The sequence below is a fragment of the Nelumbo nucifera genome, chromosome 8 (assembly GCF_055504915.1).
Source record: "Nelumbo nucifera cultivar China Antique chromosome 8, China Antique-T2T, whole genome shotgun sequence".
Classification (NCBI taxonomy): Eukaryota; Viridiplantae; Streptophyta; class Magnoliopsida; order Proteales; family Nelumbonaceae; genus Nelumbo; species Nelumbo nucifera.
Genome location: NC_142656.1, coordinates 22610758 through 22623469, shown reverse-complemented (window position 1 = coordinate 22623469; position 12712 = coordinate 22610758). Strand labels below are relative to the sequence as shown.

General features: G+C 41.2%; 1 protein-coding gene across 1 annotated transcript; it reads left to right on the top strand.

The window, feature by feature from the left end:
* The first annotated feature begins 1264 nt into the window (after positions 1 to 1264).
* LOC104609200 (uncharacterized) lies at positions 1265 to 12011 on the top strand. The gene is given in 12 exon segments (XM_010275454.3): positions 1265 to 1333; positions 1573 to 1664; positions 8649 to 8882; positions 9875 to 9959; positions 10042 to 10137; positions 10263 to 10415; positions 10530 to 10576; positions 10578 to 10635; positions 10757 to 10876; positions 11419 to 11544; positions 11649 to 11732; positions 11820 to 12011. Coding segments are annotated over 12 exon segments (1290 nt in total). The 3' UTR covers positions 11946 to 12011.
* Positions 12012 to 12712: the final 701 nt, after the last annotated feature.

Here is a 12712-nt window from a genome sequence, read left to right as displayed (position 1 = left end):
AAGAAAATTAGATGAAACTCGGGGGGTATCTATGTCTTTTCAAATGTCACTTAGCGAATGGTTAACGACAAATATTATATTGTCACATTTTGAAAGTTTAGGTACTAAATTGTCGCATTTTAAAGTTCAGGGACCAAAGTAGCACTAGGCCCAAAGTACAGGATACTAATTGAGAATTTTCCCTTGATAATTTATATGTTTTTTTTATATGTTTTAATCAAATAATTGGAAATTTTATTATTTTGTTTGTGATATTTTACTTATTTATTCCTTATATATAAAATTTTACTTTATGCCTCGAACTTTGAAGGTAGTGTCAAATTAATACTCAATCTTTCAAATATATTGCTACAATACCCAAACTTCAAAATTGTTAAGTTGGTCCCTACCATTAACCGGGAGTCAATTATTTGATATGTGATGACATGTACAACTTGAAATTTTTTAAAATGTCAAGGCTAACTTTGAAGACACTATTTATTGTACACAAAACCGGTTGAGGTGTAAACCGTTGCTGTTTTTTGGTTTTTTAATTAATGTCCGAGGTGTAAAATGTTGGAGGTTCTCCCTCAAAGCGAAACTTGCGAAAGAAGAAAAACTCAAAAACCTATTGAACTATAGGCGATCCAAGACCAGGCCATGGACCAAAATCTGAGTTCTAATCCTCAGGCACAAGAATGGGAGATCAGGAACCGAGCTTTCTACCCTACCGAAGCAAGGAACGTGATGATGAGCGAGATAGAGGCTTGGGTTAACTTAAACCAGGCTTCTCTACCAAATGACCTCAAGTCGTTGCCTCGATCATAGCTATATCAGCGGTTTCTCTCCATTCACAAACTCGTTCGATGGTGTAATCAGGTTGAGAGATCGTTTCGTTTTTACTGGTCTGTCACCGGCGCCTGCAAATTCCATATCAGCATTTGAAATTCAGATTTCACACATATATTCATAGCCTCATAGTAGAGAGAGAGAGAGAATTGATACCTGGATTCAGGGTGGGATCTCGTCCAATACAGGGGAGTACTAGAACCCCATACAATTGAATGCTCATCGAGTGCAATCATAAAGCATTTCTTTCCACTGCATCTTTCCAATGCGAAGCTCTATTCCAAATAAATTTCAGTTTGAATTATTGGAATTAGAAAGAGGAAAGCAATCAGAAGCTCGCGTGTTCTCCACACGGTGCTAATCTAGTCGATACGCAAAATCAACCAACGACAAAGAAGCGAAAAATTTTCAGGTGGCATGGTAATTGGTATTCACCATGGAAAGGAGAAGTCGAAAAGGTGTTTACCTCCTTGCCGTCGTCAATGAGGATGGGGTGATTGCGAAGGTGAAAATAGAGGTCTTCTTCGACGGGAAATTTACTTGCCGCCGATCGAAACTCCGATGAGACCACCAATGATCGGCACGCATCCTATGGAGACGTGGGCTAAATGGGTTTTCGAAATGCAACCCTCCTGCAAGGCGTAGAAACTCATTGTTGTGCTGCTACTCCCTTCTTCCATTCTACTTTCTCTCTCCTCGTCTTCTGAGTTTTAATTGTCCGTCATTTGTTGGCTCTGTATATAGGATAACAGAGGAATTGGAGGCAAAGGCTTTGTACTCGGTATTGGGAATGACTTGTTCTGCTTGCACCGGTTCTTGGTATTGGAGATGATGTGGTTGATGTTCTCAACAACAAAGTCATGTTTTCCCGAAAAAACAAAATAATATATCAATCATAAAAAAAATTAAACGGAGAAGTACGGACAGGCTCGATGCAAATTTCTAATTTTCACTATAAATCTATAAATATTGTATGCACATTGTAGGGGATGTTTAGAATTGATGAGGGCGAATTTGACCCCCCAATGACATTGTGACACATGTCATATTGGAATAAGTAGGTGCCATCCGAAACTACTTAGGTAATAACTTGCCTTATCCAAGATGATGGTGTCCCAGTTGGCGACCTGGCACAGGCGCCGACCTGGTGACCTACGAGACGTGCTCGCCAATAAATTTAACATACATATCCCAACACTCCCACGATCCTTGGAAGTTGGCTCACGTACCAAATGATCCGGAGGGTGGTCAACGTGCATGACATTTGCCTTCGAGAATCTCAGACCACTTAGGCGACCTCTCGGAAATCTCGGATACGGTGCATGAAGCCCACGCCAGACAATGCCTATGTAAAGGCACCAACCCCAATGGCATGGAGGGGGGGCAAGTAAGCATATTCTAACTCTCATACTTTATGATTTTTAGCTCGCAGTCTACTATGAGAGTACTGACTTAAGCATCGGAGCGACCTCGCTGGGTTAGCCACCCCGGGTTCTCAAACATTGATTCCTTGTAGGGTCTCTAAAGAATTACGAAGCTCAACAATCAATCCAGCCCGGCGGTTCAGTCAACTCGGCACCGAGCCTGCCCCTAGCTCGGCCTGGTCAGCTCGGCATCCAGGTCCTCATCCAGCAAAAGTTCTCCACTTCGGCCTCTGAGACATCGGCCACTTGGAAGCAAACCAAATGACGAGGTACTTAGCAAAAAATTGATTCATCAATTGGCGTCGTCTGGGGGAAACACTACAAAAAGCTAAGTTCTCATCTTCTGAAAGGCTAAGTCCTCTTTTTCCAGAAAGCTAAATTCTCACCTTTTAGAAACTAAAGCTCTCACTTTCTAATTTCCATTTTTTATGAACTCAAAGACTAAGCAGGAAGTTGATGGCCAACAGACCAAGCAGCTCTGTTGACTTTATTTCAACTCGGATAAAGCCTTATCAGTCCTCTTCGCTAGGAACCCTCTACAAGATGAGCTCTTCGTGGCTCCCGCGAGAATTGGCAGCCAACGGACTGCATGGACACCCTTGCCGGTCGAGCCTTCGAGGGCTCCTACATGGGCTGGTGACCTAAAGTCAGTAGTGTTGCCCCCGTAGGTTGAGCTCCCAGTAGCTTTTTGTAGGAGTGGGTGACCAGCGTCACTAACGAGTCTGATGCAGCGCAACCGTAACTCTAAAGTGCCGAGCTGATAAAAGACCTCAGCACCACATAAGACCCAGTTGCCTCTTCGGCATGGGAAAAATCAAGGGTAAGGAGAGTGGATTACGAGTCGCTCCCATAGCCCAAGGGCTAAAGTACCGAGTTGATAAAAGATCTCGGCACCACATAAGATCCAGTCGCCTCTTCGGCATGGGAAAAATCAAGGGTAAGGAGAGTGGACTGCGAGTCGCTCCCAGAGCCCAAAGCTGCAAACATTTGGACTCTTCCGACCTGAGAAGCAAATTGGATCAACGCTTATGAGCTCATCGAATTAGTCATTCAAGGCCAAAAGGAGCAATCTACTCCCTTCGCCGAGTTACTTTCAGCTCGGGAGTGGGGGGCAAATGATGAGGGCGGATTTGGCCCTCCAATGACATTGTGACACATGGCATCTCGAAACAACTAGGTGACATCCGGAACCACTTAGGCAACAACTTGCCTTAGCCAAGATGATGGTGTCCCAGTTGTCGACCTGGCACAGGCGCCGAACTGGTGACCTGGCACAGGCACCAAACTGGCAGCCTGGCACAAGCGCCGACCTGGTGGCCTGGCATAGGCGCCGAATTGGTGGCCTGGCATAGGCGCCGAACTGGCGACCTGGCACAGGCGCTGAACTAGCAGCCTGGCACAGGCGCCGACCTGGCGGCCTGGCACCTGCGAGACGTGCTCGCCGACAAATTCAGCATGCATATCCCAACACTCCCACGATCCTTGGAAGTTGGCTCACGTACCGAACGATCTGGAGGGTGGTCAACGTGCATTGCGGTTGCCTTCGGGAATCTCAGACCACTTAAGCGACCTCTCAGAAATCTCAGATACGGTGCGTGAAGCCCACGCCAGACAATGCCTATATAAAGGCACCAACCCCAATGGCATGGACGAGGGGCAAGTAAGCATATTCTAGGTCTCATACTTTATGATTTTTAGCTCACAGTCTACTATGAGAGTACTGACTTAAGCATCGAAGCGACCTCGCTAGGTTAGCCACCTCGGGTCCTCTGACATTGATTTCTTGCAGGTCTCTAAAGAATTATGAAGCTCAACAATCAATCCAGCCCAACGGTTCAGTCAACTCGACACCTAGCCTACCCCCAACTTGACCTGGTCAGCTCGGCATCCAGGTCCTCATCTAGCAAAAGTTCTCCACTTCGGCTTCTGAATCATCGGCCACATGGAAGCAAACCAAATGATGAGGTACTTAGCCAAAAATTGATTCATCAAGAACTGTGGCCATTTTTCAAAAAAACGGTGCCACGTTGATCCATATAGGCATTTCAACAAATGCCCATATATATGAATGTTTGGTTTAGGCATTTATTGAAAAATCGGGCGTGTTTTGTAAATTTGGCGTTTTATGCATCGGTGAATCGTTTCCCCCAACAGTTGACTGATGTGTATCCTATGTGGTGTTTATTTGTCTTACATACATGAAAAACGGTGATGAGAATCACCTTACCAAATAGCATAGTGTTGCTCACTGCCTACGTGGTAGAAGCGTTTTTTTGTAAAAAACGGCTCTTGGAAGCATGGGCATTTTTTCTTGAAAATCGGTCCCAAAAAATGCCCACGCCTCCAAATACATCTTATGCACCAACACCCAGCTACCCGCCCATGAATTGGCATCAATTCCAAGCTAGCACCTACCCCAATAGTATTTTGGGCCTATAAATTTTGACTCTAGGATGAACCATCATTTTTGAAAAAGTACAAACAAGCCCAATACAGATTTATGATTTTCGGCTGAGCTAAACCATCATTTTCCCAAAATTAAATAATAGGTGAAGGGCATTTTTTATCTTTTTAATGATACTTACGTCAGTTAACCATTTCTGTGCCCCACAACGTCCCACAATACATCCTATCGTGTATTGGGAACATCTCCCGATGATAATATCATTATCTTTGGTAATCATTGGGAGATGTTCCCAGTGTACGGTGAGGATGTGTTGTGGGAGGTTGTGGGGCGCCCCTAGTGGGGCGTAGATGTGAATTCCAATTTTAGACCAATTTGACGGCCAATCTTATTTTGGTTTCAGCCGCCGGTCTGACTTGAGCACGCGACGCCTATCTTTTGTAAATTCAGCGAGTCGAGTCAATTTTATTTTGGTTTCAGCCAAGTGTGGGCGGTATGGCTATATTTATAAGGGTAAATTACAAAGACCCCCTGTATTATGGGGTCTGTGACAAAGACCCCTATACTTTGTTTTGCAACAAAGAAACCCTTATACTATGACCATAAGACAAAGACCCCCCTTGACCATTAAGCCAGATGACGGAATGTGTTAAATTACCAAAATACCTTACAATTTTTTCTATTTTCTTTTTTTGCCATTTTTCTCTTAAAACCTATTATTTTCCCTTTCTTCTCTTCTTTTCCCCTGTCCTCTCTCATTCTTTCTCTCTCCCAACTCTCCAAAATGAAAGGACAGCGAATATGTCATTGAAGTAGGACTATGATCACCACCACCATCACAAGTGGAAGAAGCTATTTTTCCGATGGAGTATTCGTCGTGATTTCATATTCATTATTGTAATTCTGTTTGCCATCTTCCTTGTATGGGCAATCCTCCGACCCTCCAAGTCCCAGTTCACACTGCAAGACACTATAGTGTACTAGTTTAACATCTCAGATGGAAACTTCCTCACCTCAAACTTTTAGGTCACAGTCTTGGTCGAGGAATCCCAACGACAAGATCGGGATCTACCACGATAAGCTCAATGTGTACGCGACGTACAGTAATCAGTAGATCACCCTCCTAGATTGCCACCCACCTACTAGGGTCACAAAGACATCAACGTCTGGTCTCCGTTCGTCTACGACATGTGTATGCCAATTGTGCCTTACCTCGCCGACGTTGGGTTCCCAAGAGATGACACTCGAGATATCTCATCTGGCACAATGGTTTGATTCTCGTTCCACGATGATGAACTGTCAAATCGGCCATCACCATCAGTTCCACTGGCCACCACTAGCGGACCTTTCCACCTCCACCACTGCTTCCCCCCACGAAGGTGATCTTACCGGCTGAAGACTAAACAGAAAACGTCTTAAATTGTCGAACCATCAAACTTGGCGCGCGAAGATCCCGATGCCTTTGTTGGTGCTGCAACGGCGGTGTTGTGACCCATTGAGTACACAGTGAAGTTGGCTAGAAGGATCATGACATAGACCATGAGATTTGGCGTGTGTGAGAACACCTGTTGAAAGAGCCACACAAATGAAGCGTGCATCTCTTTCTGCACTCGGTCCAAAATCCCTTGCAGATCTTCGTAGAAAAAGATCTGTTGCATCTGCAAGGCATAACTGTGAAGCTTTCGGATGATGAATACCATGAAGAGAAGGCTTCACGGAGCAATAAGCAGATTCACCAGCTTCTTTATGTGTTATTGGAGCCTAGATCTTAGTGTGTATAGAATGTTTGCTAGGCAAATATGCCTTATTGGAGCTTAGAGTGCTTCTTGAAACTTCTTTCTCACACATTTCAACTAAGCAGAATATCACAAATAAGAGGGAGTATTATTCAGAGCTAAGCATCTTCTTAGTGATTGTATAGGAGGACACTATACCCTTGAAGTGGTTGATATTACCTTTTCCCTCTCCTATTTTATTTTATTTTATCAAACTTTTTAATGTTATTATTGTGGGGGGTCATAACATCCAAAAATTACAGGTTGACATGTTCCATCAATCTAGGATTCTGGGGTATTGATTGGGCTCTTAGCAAGTAGTATTATGAGCCTACCCCATGTTTTAGTCAACTGCCAGAAAGAGCTACCTGAAACAAAGTGAAAGCCATTAAAGAAAGGGCTACTTGGAGTAAATTGACAGCCAGCAGACAGAAAATTGCCACTAGAGAGAAAGCCATTCAGGGAAAGGGCTGCTTGCTGCTGCAATGAAAGCTTCCCAAGGTGAGAACTCCCAAGATGTTGGCTGTGAATCCTGGTGGTACGTTATGGACCAGATTATAAAGATCATGATTTGACAAGTTCCATCAGTACTAGGGTCTAGGGCTTCATCTATATTGGTTGGGTTCTTATAGGGATGTTTGGTGCCTTGGGGTTGCTTTCCCATCTCGGGGTTGTTGGATTTTAATCTCATAAGAGATTAAATCCAATGGGTTTGATTGGTCAATTACATGAATAATTGCATCTGCACACTTGATTGGAAAATCAGTTTTTCTTTTACAAAACCCAGTTTTGAACTTGTCCCACATTGAAAAATTATAAGTTTTGTTTTTAGTATTTCAATAGGAGCTGATTTACACTCCTTAGAATTAGTAGAGGAGAGTATGGGGATTCGATACTGTGCAACGCGCGTGCACGCGTGTGCGCGTGTGTGTGCGGTGCAATAAGGTGCTTTAGAGGCGCACTTTGCTCGCACCCGCGTGGCTCGCGATGGGCGGCTCTGGTTTTGGTGCGTTGATGATCGTTGATCACCATTGATGAGATCAACGGTCACGATTCGATCGGGTGTGATTAAGAGGCACAATTCAAAGTTAACAGTCACCAACTATTAACTACTTTTTAAATAGTTTCAAGGTGCCTTCTCTAAACTAGCACCTACATTTTCTTCATACCTCTTCACAAATTATTTAAGGAGCATGAATCAGACTCCAAAACACACAATTTTCGATATTCACTCTCTCTCTCTCTCTCAGTCCGGTCTGCTACAGTCTCACAGAAGGTTTCTTTGGAGACTCTTCAACTTTGTTGGTTGCAGATTCTCGCCCAAGGCTCTGTTGTATCCTGGGAACAAATTTGCCTGTAACCCAACAGCAAACTCAGTAAAACTGAGTGGGGGCAAATAACGTTCTAAAGACAGTGTCTTCAGACGCGGCTCAGAGCTTCTCCTCCAAAATTACAGTGACCCCATCTTCTCCAACAACATTAGGATCTTCTCACCAATGGTTGAGAATCATGTTTGGTAGATCTTTACAACTTGTAATTAGAACAGACATGGTGATTGAAGAAACTTAATTTTGATGTTTCTTCAAACAAACATGTGTTCTTGTTTTACTTCTCCTATGTGGTGTATAGTGGCATTTATGATTTGTTACATTGAATTGCTTTTACCAAATAGATGAAATATCATTAAGAGGTCTAGACTAATACAAATTTGTGAAAGGGGATTTATGGGGTTGTTGTGCTTGTGTCCATATCGATCATAGTTTTGGATTCTCTAACTGTTTTGTTGACTCTTGATGTGTTTCATGCCTTATCAATTCCTAATATATTACATGTTCTTGTTTGAAATCAATCACATGACCTAATTGGAAATCTAAATACTAGATGCTCCCTCCAAAAAAGAAAAGAAACTAACAGTGTGTCTTAAACAATTTGTGGAGATGTACGAGAGCTGCTGTGTGCTGGACAATTTGAAAAGAAAGAAATCAAAGACTATTTGCAGAAAAGGAAAGAAATAGGGAAGCCCTCATTGAAGCAATTACAACCAGGGTGATCCATTGGGCAACGACTCTGAAAGTTTTTGAAGGAGTTTCTGCTGCTGATCTGATGAGAAAGTGGGGGGAAGTGGCTGACTCTATAGTCTATTCCTTTGAAAACTGTAATTAAACCATCCTCAACTCCACCATCTAATGGATTTCTCAAATTGAATTTTGATGGTAGTAGTGAGGGCAATCCTGGACCTTCTGGCATTGGGAGTGCTTTCAGAGATGAGGAAGGCACTATTACGGCTATATTTTCTGGCCCCATCGGTGTTGATGACTCTTTGAGAGCTGAAGTCCTTGCTGTGATGGAAGGAATTCAGAAAGCCAAGGAGTTAAATAATTCCAAGTTAATAATCGAAGGGGATTCAAAGCTTGCTATTTGTTGGCTCCAAAAGGAGGAGGAGATGGAACGGTGGGAGTATATAAACGAAGAAAGGGAAGTTCAGAGATATGGCTCAAGGAATGGAAATTTAGTTTAACTGGACTAAGAGAGATGGTAATAGCTTGGCTGATGTTTTGGATAAGCAAGGGGTGAGAAGAAATGACTTATTCTGGGCTATTTTGTAATGTTTTTTCTTTTTCGGGGTTGGGAGCTAAGAGAGTTTATCTCCCCTCCCCTCCTTGTACTTGATTAATTTTTCTTAATGAAATCCTTTCAGTTCTTGATCAAAAATAAAATAAAATAAAATAAACAAGCAACTTATCTAAATTTTACCAAAATTTCAGCACATCGTTTAATTGGAAAAACAGATTTTACATAAAGGAAGTACTACAAATCATCACTATATCCAATCAAGTCATTTTAAATCTCAAATCTTACCTGAAAGGAAAAAAAAGGGTGGAACACACTTGTAGAAATATGACAGACTTGTCTCCCTTCTCTTGGAAATCATCTGCTTCCTCTCTTCTTCCCCTAAATTTATTGTAAAGGCTGTGTTTGGAATTAGTTATGATTTATGGACACAGACACAAGTTCTGGACACAGCTAGCTCCATTTACGCTAACACATGCATATATGTAAGTTGTATGTATGCATGTATACATATTATTTCCTTGTTTTAACATTGTTTGTAAACAAGCCCTTATTGACAAGTAACAATGAATATTTCATTCATTCTAAAAGAAGAGCTTGCATCCCAAAAGGCTGGATAACAGAATGGCAAATTATAGAATATATGCACCACCTCTATTATCAAACCCAACACTAAATATAATACAATATTGCAAGCCCCTGGCCCTGGTTCTCCCCATAGGTACCTGTCACTAATAATCCCTGCTTTTTAGCTATTTTTATTTTTGGTTACTTTTTTGTTAGGTTCTTTGTTATGGGGCTGCGTGATTTCTGATTTATGTCAATTGTTAATTTTCTGCTCACTTCGAAGTCTTGCAATTCCCCAATATCAGTATTGCAGGGAAGGCAAACTTGGAGAAATCAGACTTAGAACCAGCTTTGAAAGCTCTCAAGGACAGGCTCATGACCAAGAACGTGGTATGTTAATCTGTCCAATATTTAAATTTCCCTTTGGTTCTACCAAGCCCACATACAGGTTTCCTGATTGTAATATTCACAGGCTGAGGAAATAGCTGAGAAGCTTTGTGAATCAGTAGCAATGAGCCTTGAAGGTAAAAAGCAGGTTTCGTTTACAAGGATATCTTCAACTGTTCAGGTCTGTGACCTTTAATTCTTTCGTCTATAATAACTTTAGTCACTTTTTTCCTGACTCCGTTGTGTTTCTATCCTCTACTTGGAAAAGCTTAGTTATTTAGTGTGTTTTACTTTTGATAACCGCAGACAGCAATGGAAGAGGCTTTGGTTCGTATTTTGACTCCTAGACGCTCCATTGACATATTGAGGGATGTTCATGCTGCCAAAGAGCACGGAAAACCATATGTTGTCGTCTTTATTGGTGTCAATGGAGTTGGAAAATCCACCAATCTTGCAAAGGTTTTATGAGGCCATACCCCCTTCTCTCCATCTCTAAATTAATTTTTTAGAGATATATGTCTACTTTGATAAGTTTGTTCATTCTAATTAAATTAATGAACTTCCAAAATGCAGGTTGCATACTGGCTTTTGCAGCATAAGATCAACGTTATGATAGCAGCTTGATACATTCCGTTCTGGAGCTGTTGAGCAGCTTCGGACTCATGCCCGTCGGCTTCAGGTATGGTAGAGATTACACTGTTCAAACTATTTTCATGGTTTTAGGTCTTCTTTTAGAAGTTGTTTCATTGCTACGTGAGAGCTAGCAAACAATATATTTAGTACAAGTTGCATTTCTTCAGATTCCTATATTTGAGAAGGGCTATGAGAAAGATCCTGCTATTGTAGCTAAGGAAGCTATCCTGGAGGCTACCCGCAATGGTTCAGATGTGGTTCTTGTTGATACAGATGGTCGTATGCAGGTGAGTAATCAACTAGGAGTATCTCTTATATTCATAATGGAAGTTGATATTGTTGCCATGTATACCTAGTAAGTGTAGCATATAAATTATATACCCATAGATGTATGAATGCATTTTGGAATATGAGATGGAGAATCCATTGTTACAACTTTAGTCTTCTTTAGATGATCTGATGGATGAAAAATTGGCCATTGAAATGATCCTAACCAGATTATCTGTCCAATTATGGTGTATGTTGTATCACCACAGACAAATAAAAATAAATAAATACATAAAATTGTTTAGAGCTGTTCTATTCAATTACCCACATGTTCTTTGTCATTTCTGTCCATCCATATTTGTCGTATGATTGAGGGTTATCCCTTTATTTTTTTTTCCCTATAGTTTACTTTAGCAAATGCATCAGCTGAGTTTAATCTGTCATGAAACATAAAACTGGTTTCAGTTTATCTCTGGAGTTTGGCTTGTGCTGTGATGAGAATTATTTTTGTTCCTTTATTTTCTGACAAATGGTGTATAAAGATGCATTTTTTGCCTTTCAGGATAATGAACCATTGATGAGAGCACTGTCCAAGCTCATCTACCTCAATAATCCAGATTTGGTCTTGTTTGTTGGAGAAGCATTGGTTGGGAATGATGCTGTTGATCAACTATCAAAATTTAATCAGGTTATCTATTTGGGATGCTTGGCATTTGTGTTAAATGGGTTCTTATATACATCTCTTGGATAAAATTGATGGTTACTTGAGAAAATTCACCTTCCCACATGCAGAAACTGGCAGACCTTTCCACATCGCCAAATGCTAGGTTAATTGATGGAATCCTGCTCACGAAGTTTGACACCCTTGATGATAAGGTAGGCACCGGTTGCTTTTAGTATAATGATTAAAGTTGTATGTTTCCTATTGTCTATATATTACGATTGTGGAATTGTATCAAACAGGTTGGAGCTGCACTTTCCATGGTTTACATCTCTGGGGCACCGGTGATGTTTGTCGGCTGTGGTCAGTCCTACACAGACCTCAAGAAGCTTAATGTCAAATCCATTGTGAAGACCCTCCTCAAATAAGAACTTGGTCTCGTGCTCTATCTGTTCTCTTAAAGCCGTGCACTGCTATTTTTGTGAACTTTCACTCTTGCTTAATTGTGTTTATTCCCCAATGACCTCATTCTCTTGACATTGGAGGTGAATTTTCCATTTATAGTTGTAAATCGTTAAATTGAAGTTAATTGATTGATTTGTTTTAACATGGGTTGTTCTCTCTTCTGCTCCTCTACAAACATACGTAAGTTTATACATCATCATCCTCATCTAAGCCTTTGTCCCAACCATACGGGTCAGCTACATAAATCCTGTTTTGCAATTCTGTTCTGTTCTGTGTACCTCTTCTATTTCCTTCCCCTTGTAACAGATGCATACTCCTGGCTAAATCATTGTTATCAAATTGTTCAAGTGTTCTATTTTCATTTTTCTTAGTTTTATAAAGACGGGCTTGGGGTTCAAAAGAATCAAAACACCTTCCATCAACCGATGGGGTGTTTGGTACAGTGGTGTTACGTTGCCATTGTATTTGGATTGATCTATACAATTTTATGGAAAACAGATGTTGCCAATCATATATGTGAAAAACATCATTTTAACCAATAATTTGTATTTGTATTGATCAATTCAAAACATGTTCAACCCTTCAAAAGAAAAACTTCTCTTACAAATTTGTATTGATCAACCCAAAGTACAATGTCAACCTAACACCACTGTACCAAACACTCCCAAAATAAATACTCTTCCAACTTTGCAATCTTTATGCTGGTACTAAGGAACAAGAACGAGGCCTT